Source organism: Thamnophis sirtalis, unplaced genomic scaffold (genome assembly GCF_051295495.1).
Source record: "Thamnophis sirtalis isolate CommonGarterSnake01/CBP01778 unplaced genomic scaffold, rThaSir2_p1.2 scaffold_9, whole genome shotgun sequence".
Classification (NCBI taxonomy): domain Eukaryota; kingdom Metazoa; phylum Chordata; class Lepidosauria; order Squamata; family Natricidae; genus Thamnophis; species Thamnophis sirtalis.
In genome coordinates this window covers 76,494,110-76,510,265 of record NW_028261389.1, presented here as the reverse complement: position 1 = coordinate 76,510,265, position 16,156 = coordinate 76,494,110, and the positions used below count along the sequence as shown (strand labels likewise).

The window sequence follows — 16,156 nt, the reverse complement described above, 5'->3', positions numbered from 1 at the left end:
TGTAAAACCCTGATTAACTTCGACAGCCAGCCAGGTTCTCCCTCTTCCTTGAGACATTATATAAATCATGTCATCTAAATACACGATGAGCATTTAACCTGTTAGCAGCACATTATTTTAAGTATGGTAGGTTCTCCATCCAACTCCAGCCAAGCATTTATGTCATTTTTGATAAAAAGCGAAGAGCCATGGTTTTAGGTGTCTGAAACGAGTAGGTGTCAGTGACTCAGAAGTATAAAATTAGAAGGATTTAGTGAAGGGATAATCGGCCATCCGCGATTTTTGATCCAGTTTTACCCAGGCAGGTTCACAAGTATCAGATTCCACTGTTTCAAGTTTACCATAGCTTAAACGTAGTTAAATCTTTATATATTTGGTTTATTTATTTATTTGTATCCTACCTTCCTTATTTTTACAAATAAGGCAACGAACATATCTGATACCACCTTCCTCTTCCTCGTTTCCCCACAACGATAACCCTGTGAGATGGGTTGGGCTCAGAGAGAAGGATTGGCCCAAAGTCACCCAGCTGGCTTTCACGGCTAAGGCGAGACTAGAATTCACTGTCTCCTGGTGATTGGCCCAAAGTCACCCAGCTAGCTTTCATGGCTAAGACGAAACTAGAATTCACATTCTCCTGGTGATTGGTCCAAAGTCACCCAGCTGGCTTTCACGGCTAAGCCGAGACTAGAATTCACATTCTCCTGGTGATTGGTTCAAAGTCATCCAGCTGGCTTTCATGACTAAGGTGATACTAGAACTCACAATCTCCTGATGATTGGCCCAAAGTCATCCAGCTGGCTTTCTTGGCTAAGGTGATACTAGAACTCACAATCTCCTGATGATTGGCCCAAAGTCATCCAGCTGGCTTTCATGGCTAAGATGGGACTAGAACTCTCCGTCTCCTGGTGATTGGCCCAAAGTCACCCAGCTGGCTTTCATGGCTAAGGTGGGACTAGAACTCTCCGTCTCCTGGTGATTGGCCCAAAGTCACCCAGCTGGCTTTCATGGCTAAGGCTGGACTAGAATTCACTGTCTCCTGATGATCGACCCAAAGACATCCAGCTGGCTTTCATGACTAAGGTGATACTAGAACTCACAATCTCCTGATGATTGGCTCAAAATCACCTAGCTGGCTTTCATGATTAATGGCCGACTAGAACTCACAGTCTCCTAGTGACTGGCCCAAAGTCAATTTGCCGTCTTTCGTGACTAGGCTAGAACTAGAACTCACGGTCACTTAGTGATTGGCCCAAAGTCACCCAGCTAAGTTTCACGGCTAAGACAGATTGTAGTTTGATTACGGTAACATTCGTCTTATATTAAAAACAAACCAAAATAACTAATTATTTCTAGCAACAGAGCCTCAGTCTCTCTCCCTTTATTCAGCGCTGCCGTTTCTTTTGAGAAATTTTGTCGCGTAACATTTAACTTGTCTGTTTTTGTTTTTGTTTTATTTTTTCCTAATCTTACGGTGCCTCTCGAAGTTCGTAAGCTTCCCTTAAGAGAAAAAAAATGCTGATGGAGTAAACTAGCTGTAGAAAATGTTTGCTTTAAGAGAGAGCCCTGACGTCTTGATTTTAGAAATAAAAATTACAGGCACCATTCTTTTCAAACGCCAGTAATAATCTATTTATAGACCGAGGAATAAACTTCTTGTCTTCTGGTTTATTCATGAAGACACGTTCGTGTAATCATCCTAGCATTGCACCAAATAAAATAAAAAAAATTAAATATGCAGCTGCATAATCAATGGAGTGAAATGTTGATTAACACGCCTCACCCCCAATCTTGAGGAGAAATATAATTAATAGCTGTGTTAGTATCCGAGAAGGTATGTGAATAAGTCTGTCCCATTCTGAGTCACGTTGATTTATCATGACTAAGTCATTTATATCATAAACTTTCCATTCAAAGCCTTATGAATAGAATAAGCATCTAGTCTGCCTCTCTGTTGTGGCCGGTTCCACCACAAAACCGCGTTCGACTAAAGCGCGCTCGACGAAACCGCGTAGCTGACGTCATCACAGGGCGACAACAGCGCGGAGACAGAAGCACGCTGTAAACGCTAAACCTAAAATTAACCCCTAAACCTAAACCTAACCCCCTAAACCTAACCCTTAACCTAACCCTAACCCTAAACCTAAACCTAACCCTTAACCTAACCCTAAACCTAATCCTAACCCTTAACCTAACCCTAAACCTAACCCTAACCCTTCACCTAACCCTAAACCTAACCCTTACCTTAACTTGAATCGGCTTGCTTTCAAAGCGCTATTTAAAGCGCCCTTCTTTCTCCGCGCTCGCTGTTGTCGCCCTGTTGATGACGTCAGCAGCGCGGTTTAATTGGGCGCACTTTAGTCGAGCGCGGTTTTGTCGTGCCACGGTTGTGCCCCCCCCCCAACCAGAGACAGTGAGGAGGTTGGGGAGGAAGATGGGCCATTCCTGGTGTCTGGGGAAGGCTCAGATGAGGGCTCTACGTCGGAGGCAGAGAGGGGGCCAGGGCCGTATGACAGTTATCAGCTGCCTTCAGAGTCAGACATCATTGAGGCAGAAGAACAGCTGGAGCCTGTTCCCGATGTGCGCATGCGCAGAGCTGCCAGGTGAAGGGAACAGCTAAGGAACAAGGATCGACTCAGGAGTAAAGCCACAGGTGGACGGTGAATGGCCCCTCCCATAGGGAATAAAGAGAAGCGAAAGGGGAGTGGAGTTTGCAGGAGACAATTAGTTCAATTCATTCGGGTGAAGATCTGTTCCTGACTTCTTGCCAAGTAATTGCTGCTACAGAGTGGAGTTTGGAAGATATCGGCCTGGCAGCTCTCCCAAGCCTGATAAAAGTCTGTTATTGTGAAATCTAATGAGAAACTCTTTGCTGGAGAGGAATTCCCTTTAACCTGGAGCTGGAGCCTGTTCCCAGTGTGCGCATGCGCAGAGCTGCCAGAAGAAAAGAACAGCTAAGAAATCAGGGTCGACTTGGGAGTAAAGCCATGGGTGGACAGTGATTGGCCCCTCCATAGGAAATAAAAGAGGAGCGAAAGGGGAATGCGCTTTTGCAGGATACAATTTGTTTGTTAGTTTGTTAGTTCGTTTCAGGAGTGTGAAGATCTGTCCGTGAATCTCCGAGACTCTGTGCCAAGTCTTTCCTTGCACAGCAATGCGCTTAGAAAATATTTACATGGCAGCTTTCCAAGCTAGATAAGGTCTGTGATCATAAGTTCACCTTTGAAAGACTGTTGACCAGGCCTTATCTAAATGTGAATGAGAGGAATTCACATTCGTTTAAGAAAAGGGTTTTTTTGGGGGGGGACCAGGAATCTGCCTCCTGCTTTTTAGGGGAAACCAAGGTCAGAACACTCTCTTATCTCCTTTGATGGCTCCCTTCTTATATGACACTTTTAGATACAGGCTGTTCTCGGCTTACAACAGTTCATTTACTGACCGTTCAAAGTTACCACGGCAGCGGGGGGGAAATGGCTTACGACCGTTGCCGCTTCCCCGTGGGCAGGTGATCAAAATTCAGATGCTTGGCAACTGACTCTTATTTATGATGATTGCAGTTTCCCGCGTGTTAGGTAAGCTCCCCGTTGGGAGAGCGAGTGCGTTCAAAGAAGCGTTGTGAGAGTTGTGTTGGAGAACACACAAACCAGCCTACAGAGACACTGCAGTTTAAATAGGCTTTTACTTTCGTGGAAATAGAGGTATCAGAGTCCATCAAACAATCCAAGTCATACACGGATAAGACAGTCAGTCATCAATGTCTTCCAGTTAAGGGATAATCCAAATAACATAGTCCATAATCATACAAACAGTCCGGTACTCAAAGTTTGCTAGCAGTTCCAAAACTTACAATAGCTGACGGCACTTTCTAACAGCCAGCTTCCAAAAACACTCAGATCAGATCAGCCCAGCATCTAACAAACAGAGAGCTAACCACTGCGCCACCTCGGCTCTAAGGTGGTTAGTCACTTTTTCCGCTCCCGTTGTAACTTTCAACGGTCACTAAATAAACTGTCGTAAATCAAGGACCACCTAACACTCATCCCCCAGAATCTAAATTAGTTTCTTCTTCTTCTTTATTTCGGCCTTGACTTATTTGGAGTTGATCCGTTCTTCTATCGTTTGGGCAAGTTATTGAACTCGCCATAATAGTATAGTCTTTATTGTCATTGTACAAAATAAATACAACGAAATTGGTTGTAAGCTGTATTTTTGCCTGTGTTGCCATTGCACAACCATTCTGTGTATTTCTCATGTTGTTGAGAAGACCAACTATTTTTTTAATAGCTGTTCCGTTTTTGATAAGATGCACGTTGCGCGAAATAATTCCCCCCCCTCCCTACTTCCCCGTCTCTTTCTGCGCGTTGTTGCTGACGTCTTGATTCTTAGCAGGTTCGAAGGTAATGAAATTAGCCCAGCTACGAATACACACACACAACATTAATCAACAATATCTTCCACAGCACCATCCAAATTGCGCCTGGTGGGCCTGGAAGAAACATAACAGAAATTTTTCCTCCCTTGGGTGGATAATCTGATTTTTCCTTCGACACGTAATCACTTTAATTTCTGTAGGTTCTCCGTCTTGTTCATTATCGTTGTTGTTAGTTGCAAAAGCCGTGTCCGAACCATCGCGACCCCATGGACCACGTTCCTCCAGGCCTTCCTGTCCTCTACCATGGAGTCCATTGACGCTCACGCCGACTGCTTCGGTGACTCCATCCAGCCACCTCCTTCTCTGCCGTCCCCTTCTTCTTCTTCTTTTGCCCTCCGTCGTTCCCAGCATGAGGCTCTTCTCCAGGGAGTCCTTCCTTCACATCAGGTGGCTAAAGTCTTTGAGTTTCCTCTTCAGGATCTGGCCTTCTAAAGAGCAGTCAGGGTTGATCTCCTCTAGGACTGACCGGTTGGATGGCCTTGCAGTCCAAGGGACTCAATGCAGGAGTCTTCTCCAGCACCAGAGTTCAAAGGCCTCCATTCTTTGGCGCTCAGCCTTCCTTATGGTCCAACTTTCACAGCCATCCACTGCAACTGGGAAAACCATAGCTTTGGCTAGACACACTTTTGTTGGCAGGGTGACGTCTCTGCTTTTTAGTAGGCTGTTGGAAGATCTGGGAAAACCCTAATCTCTGAAAGTTTCCCGGTTTTCCTCACCTAGCTGAAAGTTCAAGATCTTGCTCCCATATCTACACGTCCATCATATGGTGCAATCTCCCATTCCCATGCTGGCAGTTCCATCCATCCAGTTCCGGTCAGGTGCAGAGGTGCAAAGACAAAGGATGACCTTGGCTTTCTAGAAAGAATGTTGTTATGGCTACATAGCATCTCACTCCTTACAATCCCATTTTCCCACAATAGAAAAGGCATAGTAGAATAATAGAAAGCGTGGCAGGGACAAAGATCCAAAAGAAAAGATGGCTGCCGGCCTGACACTGTCCAGATTTGCCTTGTTCATTACATTCAGAATAATTGCATCTTCAAAGCAGGAAGGCACTCACTGAAATTTATGCCACAAACCGAGGATTGCCTTCGGATCCAGCATTAATTATTACGGCATAATTGAGCCAATGGTTAATGCAAATGATAAACTAGTTTGTGGTGGGGGGTGGGGGTTTCCCGACAAGCACGAGTTGAACAGTGGGGGCAATTGGTCTGCTTTAATAGTTTTGACTGTTTTCCGGAATATATCAAAGGTTTTGAAGACTTTTTAGTGATGGGTACCGTATTTTTCGGAGTATAGGATGTACTGGAGTATAAGACGCACCAAGTTTTTGAAGAGGCAAATTAAAAAAAAAGGTTTTGCACTCTGCAGACCTCCCAAAAATGGCCCGTTTTTCGCAGAAACGGGCCCATTTTTTGCCAAAAAAGGGCATGCATAGCCTTTAGGAGGCTTATAAAGTGCTCCTAGGGGCTGGGGGGGGGGCAAAAACAAGCAAAAAATAGTCCGTTTTTCACTCATTTTTGCCCTCCCCATGCCCAGGAGCACTCTGGAAGCCTCCTAAAGGCTCTGCACAGCCGTTTTTGCAAAGGGGGCAGGCCAAAAATGCTGTATAAGACGCACCCAGATTTTTACCCTCTTTTTTTAGAGATAAAAAGGTGCGTCTTATACTCTGAAAAATACGGTAGTTATTAAAAATAGATGCAGGTAATTCTTGATTTACCACAGTTACTTCAGGGATTATTCAAAGACACAACGGCATTGAAAATAGTGACTTGTGGCCGTTTTGCACACTTGGGAACCGTTGCCGCAATCCCCATAATAACATGGTCGTAATTCAGAGGCTCGGCAACTGACTCGTATTTAGGACGGATGCAGTGTCCCGGAGGGGTCATGTGATCGCTTTTGCGATCTTCTGACAAGCAAAGTCAATGGGAAAACCAGATTCGCTTAACACCCGTGTAACTAATTTAACAAGCGCAGCGATTCACTTAACAACTGTGGGCAAGAAAGGTCATAAAAGGGGACACTTTACAACTGTCTCGCTTAGCAACGGAAATGTTGGGCTCAACTGGGCTGGTAATTCGAGGGCTATCTGCATTTTAATCATATCCCAGATTTGGGGGGAAATGTGGGATTTCACGTGTGTGCTGTAATTGATATGCTGAGAACATTAGGCAATTCACCTTAAATTGTGTAAAATAAGGAGGAGGAGGAATAGGAGGAGGGGAGGGAGGAGGAGCAGGAGGAAGAGGAGGGGAGGGAGGAGGAGCAAGAAGGGGAGGAGCAAGAGGAAGGGGGAGGAGGAGCAGAAGAGTGTGAAGGAGAAGGAGCAGGAAGAAGAGGAGGAGGAGCATGAGGAGGAGGAGGAGCAGAGTGGAGGAGCGAGTTGAAGGGAGGAGGAGCAGGAGGGGGAGAAGCAAGTTGAAGAGGGGAGGAGCAGGAGGGGGAGGAGCAAGTTGAAGGGGAAGGAGCAGGAGGAGGAGGAGCAGGAGGGGAGGGAGGAGAAGCAGGAGGGGGAGGCCCAGGAGGAAGAGAGGGGAGGAGCAGGAGAGAGGAGTAGTAGCAGAAGGGAGGAGGAAGAGGGGAAGGAGGAGGAGGAGAGGGGAAGAGGAGCAGAAGGAAGAAAGGGGGAGGAGCAGGAGAGGGAGGAGCAGGAGGAGGAGGGGAGGGAGGAAATGAGAATGAGCAGGAGGGAGAGAGGGAGGAGCAGGGGGAGGAGCACGAGGGGAGGGAGGAGAAGCAGGAGGGGGAGGCCCAGGAGGAAGAGAGGGGAGGAGCAGGAAGAGGAGAGAGGAGTAGTAGTAGCAGAAGGGAGGAAGAGGGGAAGGGAAGAGGAGCAGAAGAAAGAAAGGGGGAGGAGCAGGAAAGGGAGAAGCAGGAGGAGGTGGGGGGAGGGAGGAACTGAGAATGAGCAGGAGGGAGAGAGGGAGGAACAGGAGGAGGGGGAGGGAGGGAGAGACTGGGATATTAACATTTTATTGCCCCACTAGGTAACATCATCATTGCTAGAAGGGGGGGGTGCAGATCGGAGGAGGAGGAGGTGGAGGCATCTGAATACAAAATGCAGAACAATAATAAGACCATGTGTAGCAAAATAGGATAATACAAATTATATGTCACCTTTATCATTGCCTCCCATCCAATCCAAATACCCAGATCTCAATCGTAACTGTTTTGTTCAGATAAAGGCCTGTATTATCTGTAATATTTGGCTTCTGACCGCATGTGAAATATGTCATTTTAATGTGAGGATCCCAGAAGCTGTTCATTTAATCTGTAATCCAGGATTCTGATATCTCTCTCTCTCTCTCTTTTCATATAGTTGACATTTAAATCAGAAATGGAAAAAAAGCAGCTTAAAATGGAGTTTTTTCTTCTTAGCTGGCCAGAATATCCAGGATTTTATAGCACATGACATTGTAGATTGAAGCGAAGGATCCGTGCGATTGCACAAATTGGGCAATTATGTAACATGAATTACATATGTTCCAATGTACAGACACATCCTTCTTCCTGTAGCTCCATAAGTGAAGCCACTACAGAGAGCTGCAAAGCAATGTGACTTATGCAGCACCTGCCCACATGTCTTACATGCTACAGCCTGAGCATACTAAAAATGGGTGGAAAATCAGATGGTGCAAAAAAGAAAGATATAAAGTATTTAGATAGGAGCAATTGCTTACAAAACTAATACAAAAGATTAGATAAACATAAATATTGAGTTTACGGCAAAATGGAATATTTCGTACTCGAAGGAATACGAAATCTTATTTGAAAGAATATGGTGGAATTTCCACTAACATTTTAAATCTTCAAAGAAACATCTTATTTCTGCACATTTGGAATGAACAAACAAATATATGTATAAATAAAAACAACCCGGTGTTGTTGGCCAGATATTTATTTATAGGGGGGAAAATGCCCGGACCAAACGTAATTTCTAATGTTGGATTTTCCCCCTTTCCAGAGGGAGCCTCCTTGTGGAGTACTATGAAGCCATACATGGCAACTCCACTGCGCTGTACAGTAAAAGCCATTTTACGACCGTACAGTAGAAGCCATTTTAAGGCACAACAGGCTGTATCTTAACAGAAAACACATCCCGAGGGTGTTAGGGGTGTCTTACCCCCACAGTATTTGTTTCCAGAGAGTAAGTCATCTGTGTACCAAGTTTGGTTGAAATTGCTCGAGGCATTCCAGAGTTATGCTGGAACACACACACATACACACAGCCATTTTTAGATAGATAGATAGATGATGATGATGATAGATAGATAGATAGATAGATAGATAGATAGATAGATAGATAGATAGATAGACAGACAGACAGACAGACAGACAGACAGACAGACAGACAAGAAGATAAGATGCATTTCAAATAACATGCCTCTGTATTTAGGTTTGATAACATATATGTATATTTCCATGTGCTACATTAATGCAATTTAGCTAAAAAGCCAAATGGGTTTGTCATTCAACCAGAAACCATCCTCATGAAGTTGTTACACGCCAATATAAAACAAGACTGATTAATCCGTGCAGGAAGCAAAACTTGGCGTGAGCTTGGAACAATTGCAGCCCCGTCGACGCTAAAAAGTTGATTCCTTGTTTCTTGATTCTCGGTTTCTTTCTCTGCTCTAGAACCCTACTCAAGAAGGAACCGCTCTTCAGGTTTTCCACAACCTCGGAACATTGAAAGTTACGATCGCGAACGTTGTGGAGGGATATTGCACAGCCTTGGAGGAAAACGTGAGGAGCGCTCTGGATTTTAAAGTTTTGACTCAGCCCTCTCAAGCAGCTAGAGGTACCACGCGTTGTTGTTATTTGGCTATATGAGGGCTTTCTAATTTGATATATCGCCATAAATGGGGTATTAACAGGGGTGGGCTGTACAGGTTTGGGGGATCGTCTAGCTAAGGATCTGCCAAATTCAGCGAACCTGCAACTCCCACCCCTGGCTTCCTCCCCTCCCAGGAGTCTCCACGTAGCCCGTTTGGGATGCTAGGTAAATACAAGGCCCCGTGCAGAGGCTCGGGAAGGCGAAAAACGGCCCCCCCAGAAATTCCAGAAGGCCAGAGGCAGGCCCGTTTCTGGTCTCCGGAACCCGGGGGAAGCTGTTTTCGCCCTCCCGCCGGCTCGAGGAAAGCCTCTGGAGCCTGGAGAGGGAAAAAAACAGGCCTCCCAGAAGCTCCGGAAATCTGGAAATGGACCTGTTTCTGGCCTCCGGATTGCTTCGGAGCCCAGGGGAGGCCATTTTCACCCTCCCGGAGGCTCAAAAAAAACCTCTGGAGCCTGAGGAGAATATTTTACCCTCCCGGGGGCTCAGGGAAAGCCTCTGGAGCCTGAGGAGGACATGTTCACCCTCCTGGAGTCTCGGGAAAAGCCTCTGGAGCCTGAGGAGGACATTTTTACCCTCCCGGGGGCTCAGGGAAAGCCTCCGGAGCCTGAGGAGGACATTTTCACCCTCCCGGAGGCTCAAAAAAAGCCTCTGGAGCCTGTGGAGGACATTTTTACCCTCCCGGAGTCTCGGGGAAAGCCTCCGGAGCCTGTGGAGGACATTTTTACCCTCCCGGAGTCTCAGGGAAAGCCTCCAGAGCCTGTGGAGGACATTTTTGCCCTCCCGGAGTCTCGGGGAAAGCCTCCGGAGCCTGTGGAGGACATTTTTACCCTCCCGGAGTCTCGGGGAAAGCCTCCGGAGCCTGTGGAGGACATTTTTACCCTCCCGGGGGCTCAGGCAAAGCCTCCGGAGCCTGTGGAGGACATTTTTACCCTCCCGGGGGCTCAGGCAAAGCCTCTGGAGCCTGTGGAGGACATTTTCACCTTCCCAGAGGCTCGAAAAAAGCCTCTGGAGCCTGAGGAGGACATTTTTACCCTCCCGGAGGCTCAAGAAACCCTCCACCTCCGCGCACCGTGGTATAAGAGGCCGACTAGGCCACGCCCACCATGGCCACACCCACCCAGCTCCCGGTCAGCGAACCCATTGCTAAAATTTCTGAAGCCTACCTCTGGTTATTATGTAGGTAATCCTCGACCTACGACCATTTGTTTAAAGTCTTAGAAGAGCTTTTAAAAAGTGGAATACAGAATGTAGAATATCATTGTTGGAAATCTATGGAGATTCTCAGTTGCCCCAAAGGTTTTTCTTCCTTTTTTTTCAAGAGGCAACTGGACTTCCTGGTTTTCCTTTGAAGGCGTTTTGCTTCTCATCCGAGAAGCTTCATCAGCTCTGACTAGATTTATAGGCCGTCAGCAATGAACACAGACTCATCCCCATCCAGTCCGAACTGAAGAAGCTTCTTGGATGAGAAGCGAAACATCTCCAAAGGAAAAAGAGAGAGTCCAGTTGTCTCTTGGGGAAAAAAAAACCTTTGGGACGATTGGAAGGGGCCTTGGAGGTCTTCTAGTCCAACCCCTTACTCAAGCAAGAAAAATGGCTCTCCTATCTTTTCTTTAAAAGCCTCCAGTGATGGAGCATCCACAACCTCTGGAGGCCAGCTGTTCCACTGGTTAATTGGTCCTCACTGTTAGGAAGCTTCTCCTTAATTCTACATTGCTTCTCTCTTTGATTAGTTTCCATCCGTTGTTTCTTGTCTTGGCTTCGGATGCTTTGGAGAACATCTCCAAATAGATCAAATATTGTCCAAATGAGACAGTTGCCAAGCAGCTCAATTTTGACCACGTCATCATGGGAGTGCAGCAGTGGTCTTTAAGTGTGGAAAACAGTCACAATTCACTTCTTTCACTGTCATAATTTCAGACCGTCACCGAATGAACTTGTAAGTCAAGAAATGGGTTCCACCACAAATGCGCGCACAACAAAAGCGTGCCTGACTAAACCGCGGTGTCTAAAGTGCGGTGACAAAACCGCGCAACGAATGAGCAACAAATTAGCCCTAAAGCGCGCCGACAAAAGCGCACCGACAGAAGCGCGCTGTAACGTAACCCGAAACCTAACCCTAAACCTAACCCTAAACCTAAACCTAACCCTAACCCTAAACCTAACCCTAAACCTAACCCTAAACCTAACCCTAACCCTAACCCTAAACCTAACCCTAAACCTAACCCTAAACCTAACCGTAAATCTTACCTTAAATTAAATCGCGCTTCTGTCGGCACGCTGTTGTCGGCGCGCTTTTGACATCGCGGTTTTAGCGCCGTGGTGTTGTCGGCGCGCTTATGACGTTCGCGCTTTTGACGGGTCACGAAGAAATGCCTGTGCTTAATATATTTCACCACAATTCCTTCATTCTTTCCAGATTTCAAATCACATTAACAAGGATAGTAATAAAAAGGTTGAAATGCAGTGCATTTTGACTTCGTTTAGCTGGGATTTTGACCGGGACCTCTAATTTTAGCTAATAGAATATCCTACATTGTGGAGAGCGCATTATACCGAAACCGCTTGTAATCTTAGCCTTTAATCTGACATTAAATATGGATGAAGGAAAAGAGAAATTACACACAGTGGAGCCTTGGCATTTTTATTGCAAAAGCAGTGAAATGAAATTTCACGCTGAATTATTGATAGAGGTAAAGGTACCGTTCTTATAATTTAAACCGAATTTATTACTGCGTAGTGAAATTGGGGTCCCTTAACTTTTAACTGGGGACCAGCAGGGACCTAATGTCAGTGTTCCAAGTATCATGTAGAATTAAATCGGAGTCCAAGGCAAAACGATCCTTAAAGTTCCAATTTAATAAAGCAGACATCTTAGCACATCTGTGTTAATCCCAATTCTGGAAATGACATCAGAATCCCACCCAGTTAAAAGTTCATGGTCTTGTCCCCACACCCACAATCCATCACATGGTCCAATCTTCTTCCACGCTGGCATCCACACCCAGCTGCTTCCGGTCAGGTGTAAAAGTCCAGAGACAAAAGATGACCTTGGCTTCTAGAAAAGAATGACAACAATGCATTCCACAATCCTACTCTTGTCTATTCCCCCCTCCCATCGACTATACTAATGAAACAGCATAATGAAATAAGAGAAAGTGTGGCAGGCCAAAATTCTAAAAGGAATATAATTGCAGGCCTGACACCTAATTTATCTTGGACTAACATGTCTGAAAGTTAGAAACGGAGATGGCAGAGGTGGTTATTGGATGTTGGTGTAAGGAGCTCTTGTACCCCATCATATACAGTTAGAGTCAGGGGTGGGATTCAGCCAGTTCAGACCGGTTTGGGCGAACCAGATATCAATTTTACATCTGGTTAGCCGAACCGTTAGCTGCAAGGACTGGCTGGCCGTGCCCACCCCACTCCACCCCTCCCAGGAGTCTCCGGGAGGCCAAAAAATAAGCCTCCTGGAAGTCTGGAAACGGGTCTGTTTCCAGCTTCCGGAGGGCTTCTGGAGCCTAGGGCAGGCCATATTCACCCTCCCGGAGGCTTGAGAAATGCCTCCAGAGCAGTGGTAGGATTCAAAACTGTTTACTACCGGTTCTGTGGGTGTAGCTTGCTAGGTGTGGCTTGGTGGGCGTGGCAGGGGAAGATTACTGCAAAATCCCCATTCCCTCCTGATCAGCTGGGACTCGGGAGGCAGAGAATAGATGGGGCGGGGCCAGTCAAAGGTAGTATTTACCGGTTGTCCGAACTACTCAAAATTTACGCTACCGGTTCTCCAGAACTGGTCAGAACCTGCTGAATACCACCTCTGCTCCAGAGCCTGGGAAGGGCAAAAAAGTCCGGAAACGGCCCCATTTCAGGCCTCTGAAGGGCCTCCGGAGCCCAGGGGAAGGCTGTTTTTGCCCTCCCGGAGGCTTGAGAAGAACCTCCAGAGTCCGGGGAGGGCGAAAACAACCCTTCCCCCCCACTGTGGTGCAGGAGGCTGATTAGGCCACGCCCACCACAGCCACGCCCACCCAGCAACCGGGCAGAGAACCGCTTGCTAAAAATTTTCAACCCCACCCTGGTTCTAGTCCTCGATTTACAACCACAATGGAGTCCGGAATCTCTGTTGCTCAGCGAGGCAGTCGTTGAGCGAGTTTCGCACCACGTTACGCCCGGCCTTGCCACACGTCACTTTTCTTCAGTGCCATTGTAACTTTGAACGGCCGCTAAATGAATGGTTATAAATTGAGGACTACCTTTAGGGAACATTGTAGTTGGCTGGGTTTAAACTTCAGTCTTTTTGTTTCGTTTTTAACTAGGTGCCAGGTTCCTAGCAGACCCTAAGTTTCAGCTTCAGATTTCACTGGTGAGGTTTCATGCCACCTTTGCGGATGGGCAGGAATTAAACACAATCGTGATTTAATTTACCGCCCTCTCTAAGCGGTTTACAGAGTCAGCCTTAACGGTGAGAGCAATCAACCAATGCCTTCAGAAGTTGTGAATTCTCCATCACTGAAGGTTTTTTAAGATACTGGACAGCCACTTGTCTGAAATGGTACAAGGTCTCCTGCTTGAGCAGGGGGTTGGACTAGAAGACCTCCAAGGTCCCTTCCAACTCTGTTATTCTGTCATCCTTGCAGGCAGGCCCAAATCCTCTCTTTTATCCTGTGAGCTTCTTGCTTTTGATCTGCGCGGCAATTTAAACGTTCAAAACGTGCGTATTTTTGTGTAAGCTTTTCAGAGAAGGATTTTTTTTTTTTTTAAACACCTTTAGGTGGCCCCGGCCGAGCAGCTATGCCCACCCCAGGAAATACAGCAGCCTTCCGAGCAGCACTCTGGATGAATATGGAGAAATTGATGGATCAGATCTGTGCGGCTTGCGGACAGGTATCTGGTCACTCAAACCTCCTTTCCTTGGTTTGCAGCCTCCATAAAACATCTCAAGAACTTCAGGTGGTGTATCTTGTTATTTTTCCAGGTGCAACATCTCCAGAAGGTCTTGTCGAAGAAACGAGATCCGGTGACCCATGTGTGTTTCATCGATGAATTGGCCAAGGTGAGATTTCTAGCTCTTATTCTGACCTGGGTTTTCCCAAGATCATGAAGCCGATAAAACCTCCTCCTGATAAAACCCCTTTTATTTAGGTTAAAGGGGATTCCTCTCCAGCAAAGTCCTGGCCAACAGTCTTTCATGATTTCACAACCACAGGCCTTGATCAGGCTTGGAGAGCAGCCAGGCCGATATCTTCTAAACTCCACGCTGTAGCAGCAATTACGTGGCAAGAAGTCAGGAACAGATCTTCACCCGAATGAATTGATCTAACTGTCTCCTGCAAACTCCACTCCCCTTTCGCTCCTCTTTATTCCCTCTGGGAGGGGCCATTCACCGTCCACCTGTGGCCTTACTCCCAAGTCGGCCCTTGTTCCTTAGCTGTTCCCTTCCCCTGGTAGCTCTCCACATGCGCACACTGGGAACAGGCTCCAGCTGTTCTTCTGCCTCACTGACGTCTGATTCTGAAGGCAGCTGATAACTGTTGGACGACCCTGCCCCCCCCCCCCGCGCCTCTGACCCAGACCCCTCATCCGAGCCTTCCCCAGACTCTGGGACTGGCCCATGTTCCTCCCCAACCTCCTCACTGTCTGAGTTTGCCACTAGCTCCGCTGGCGGGCCACCACAGCCTAAATACAGATTGTGGTTGACTTAAGCCCAAAATTTCTGTTCAAGGAAGGCAGTTGCTAAGCAAGTTTTGCCCTGTTTTTTGCAATGGTGGTTCGGTTGTTAAGTGAATGGTGCGGTCATTAAGTGAATCTGGTCCCCCCCCACCCCCCACCCTTGATTGTGGGAAGGTTACAAATGGAGATCACATGAGCCAGGACCAGGGCAACTGTGCTGAAGACCTGCCAGTTGCCAAGCGTCCAAATTTTGATCATGCGACCACGGGGATGCTGCAACGGTCATTAAGTATGAAAACCGGTCCCTTTTTTCAGTGCTGTTATGACTTCTTTCATACTGAGAGCTTCCGCACCAGAGACAAATTCCTTGTGTGTCCAATCAGACTTGGTCAATAAATAAACAATTCTGTTCTGTTTCTGTTTCTTTTCTGTTCTTGTTCCATTATCTTCCTTTCCATTTCATTCCGTATTTTCTATTCTGTTCCTTTCCATCTACTCTATTCTATTCCATATTTTCTATTCCATTCCACTCCACTCCATTCCATATTTTCTATTCTGTTCCATTCCATATATTCCATTCCATTCCACTCTCTTCCATTCCATATTTTCTGTTCTGTTCCATTCCATAAATTCCATTCCATTCTATTCCATTCCATATTTTCTATTCTGTTCTGTTCAATTCCGTATATTCTATTCTATTCCATTCCATTCTATTCTATTCCATTCTATTCTATTCCATTCTATTCTATTCCATTCTATTCTATTCCATTCTATTCTATTCCTTCCCTTTTGATTCCATTTGATTCATTCCATATTCTATTCTATTCCATATTTTCTATTCCATTCCACTCCAATCCATATTTTCTATTCTGTTCTGTTCCATTCCATATATTCCATTCTATTCTATTCCTTTCCTTTTAATTCCATTTGATTCATTCCATATTCTATTCTATTCTATTCCATATTTTCTATTCCATTCCACTCCATATATTCCATTCCAATCCACTCTATTCCATTCCATATTTTCTATTCTGTTCGGTTCAATTCCATATATTCTATTCTATTCCATTCTATTCTATTCCTATTCTATTCCTTTCCTTTTAATTCCATTTGATTCATTCCATATTCTATTCTATTCTATTCCATATTTTCTATTCCATTCCACTCCAATCCATATTTTCTATTCTGTTCTATTCCATTCCATATATTCTATTCTA

General features: G+C 45.9%; 1 protein-coding gene across 1 annotated transcript in view; it reads left to right on the top strand.

The window, feature by feature from the left end:
• Positions 1-16,156, top strand: part of COG5 (component of oligomeric golgi complex 5) — a 136,504-nt gene that overhangs the window by 74,077 nt on the left and 46,271 nt on the right. Inside the window, exons 8-10 of the mRNA XM_087722326.1 lie at positions 9,077-9,239; positions 14,041-14,153; positions 14,245-14,322. Coding sequence (XP_087578452.1) covers positions 9,077-9,239; positions 14,041-14,153; positions 14,245-14,322 — 354 coding nt within the window. The remainder of the gene's footprint in view (positions 1-9,076; positions 9,240-14,040; positions 14,154-14,244; positions 14,323-16,156) is intronic.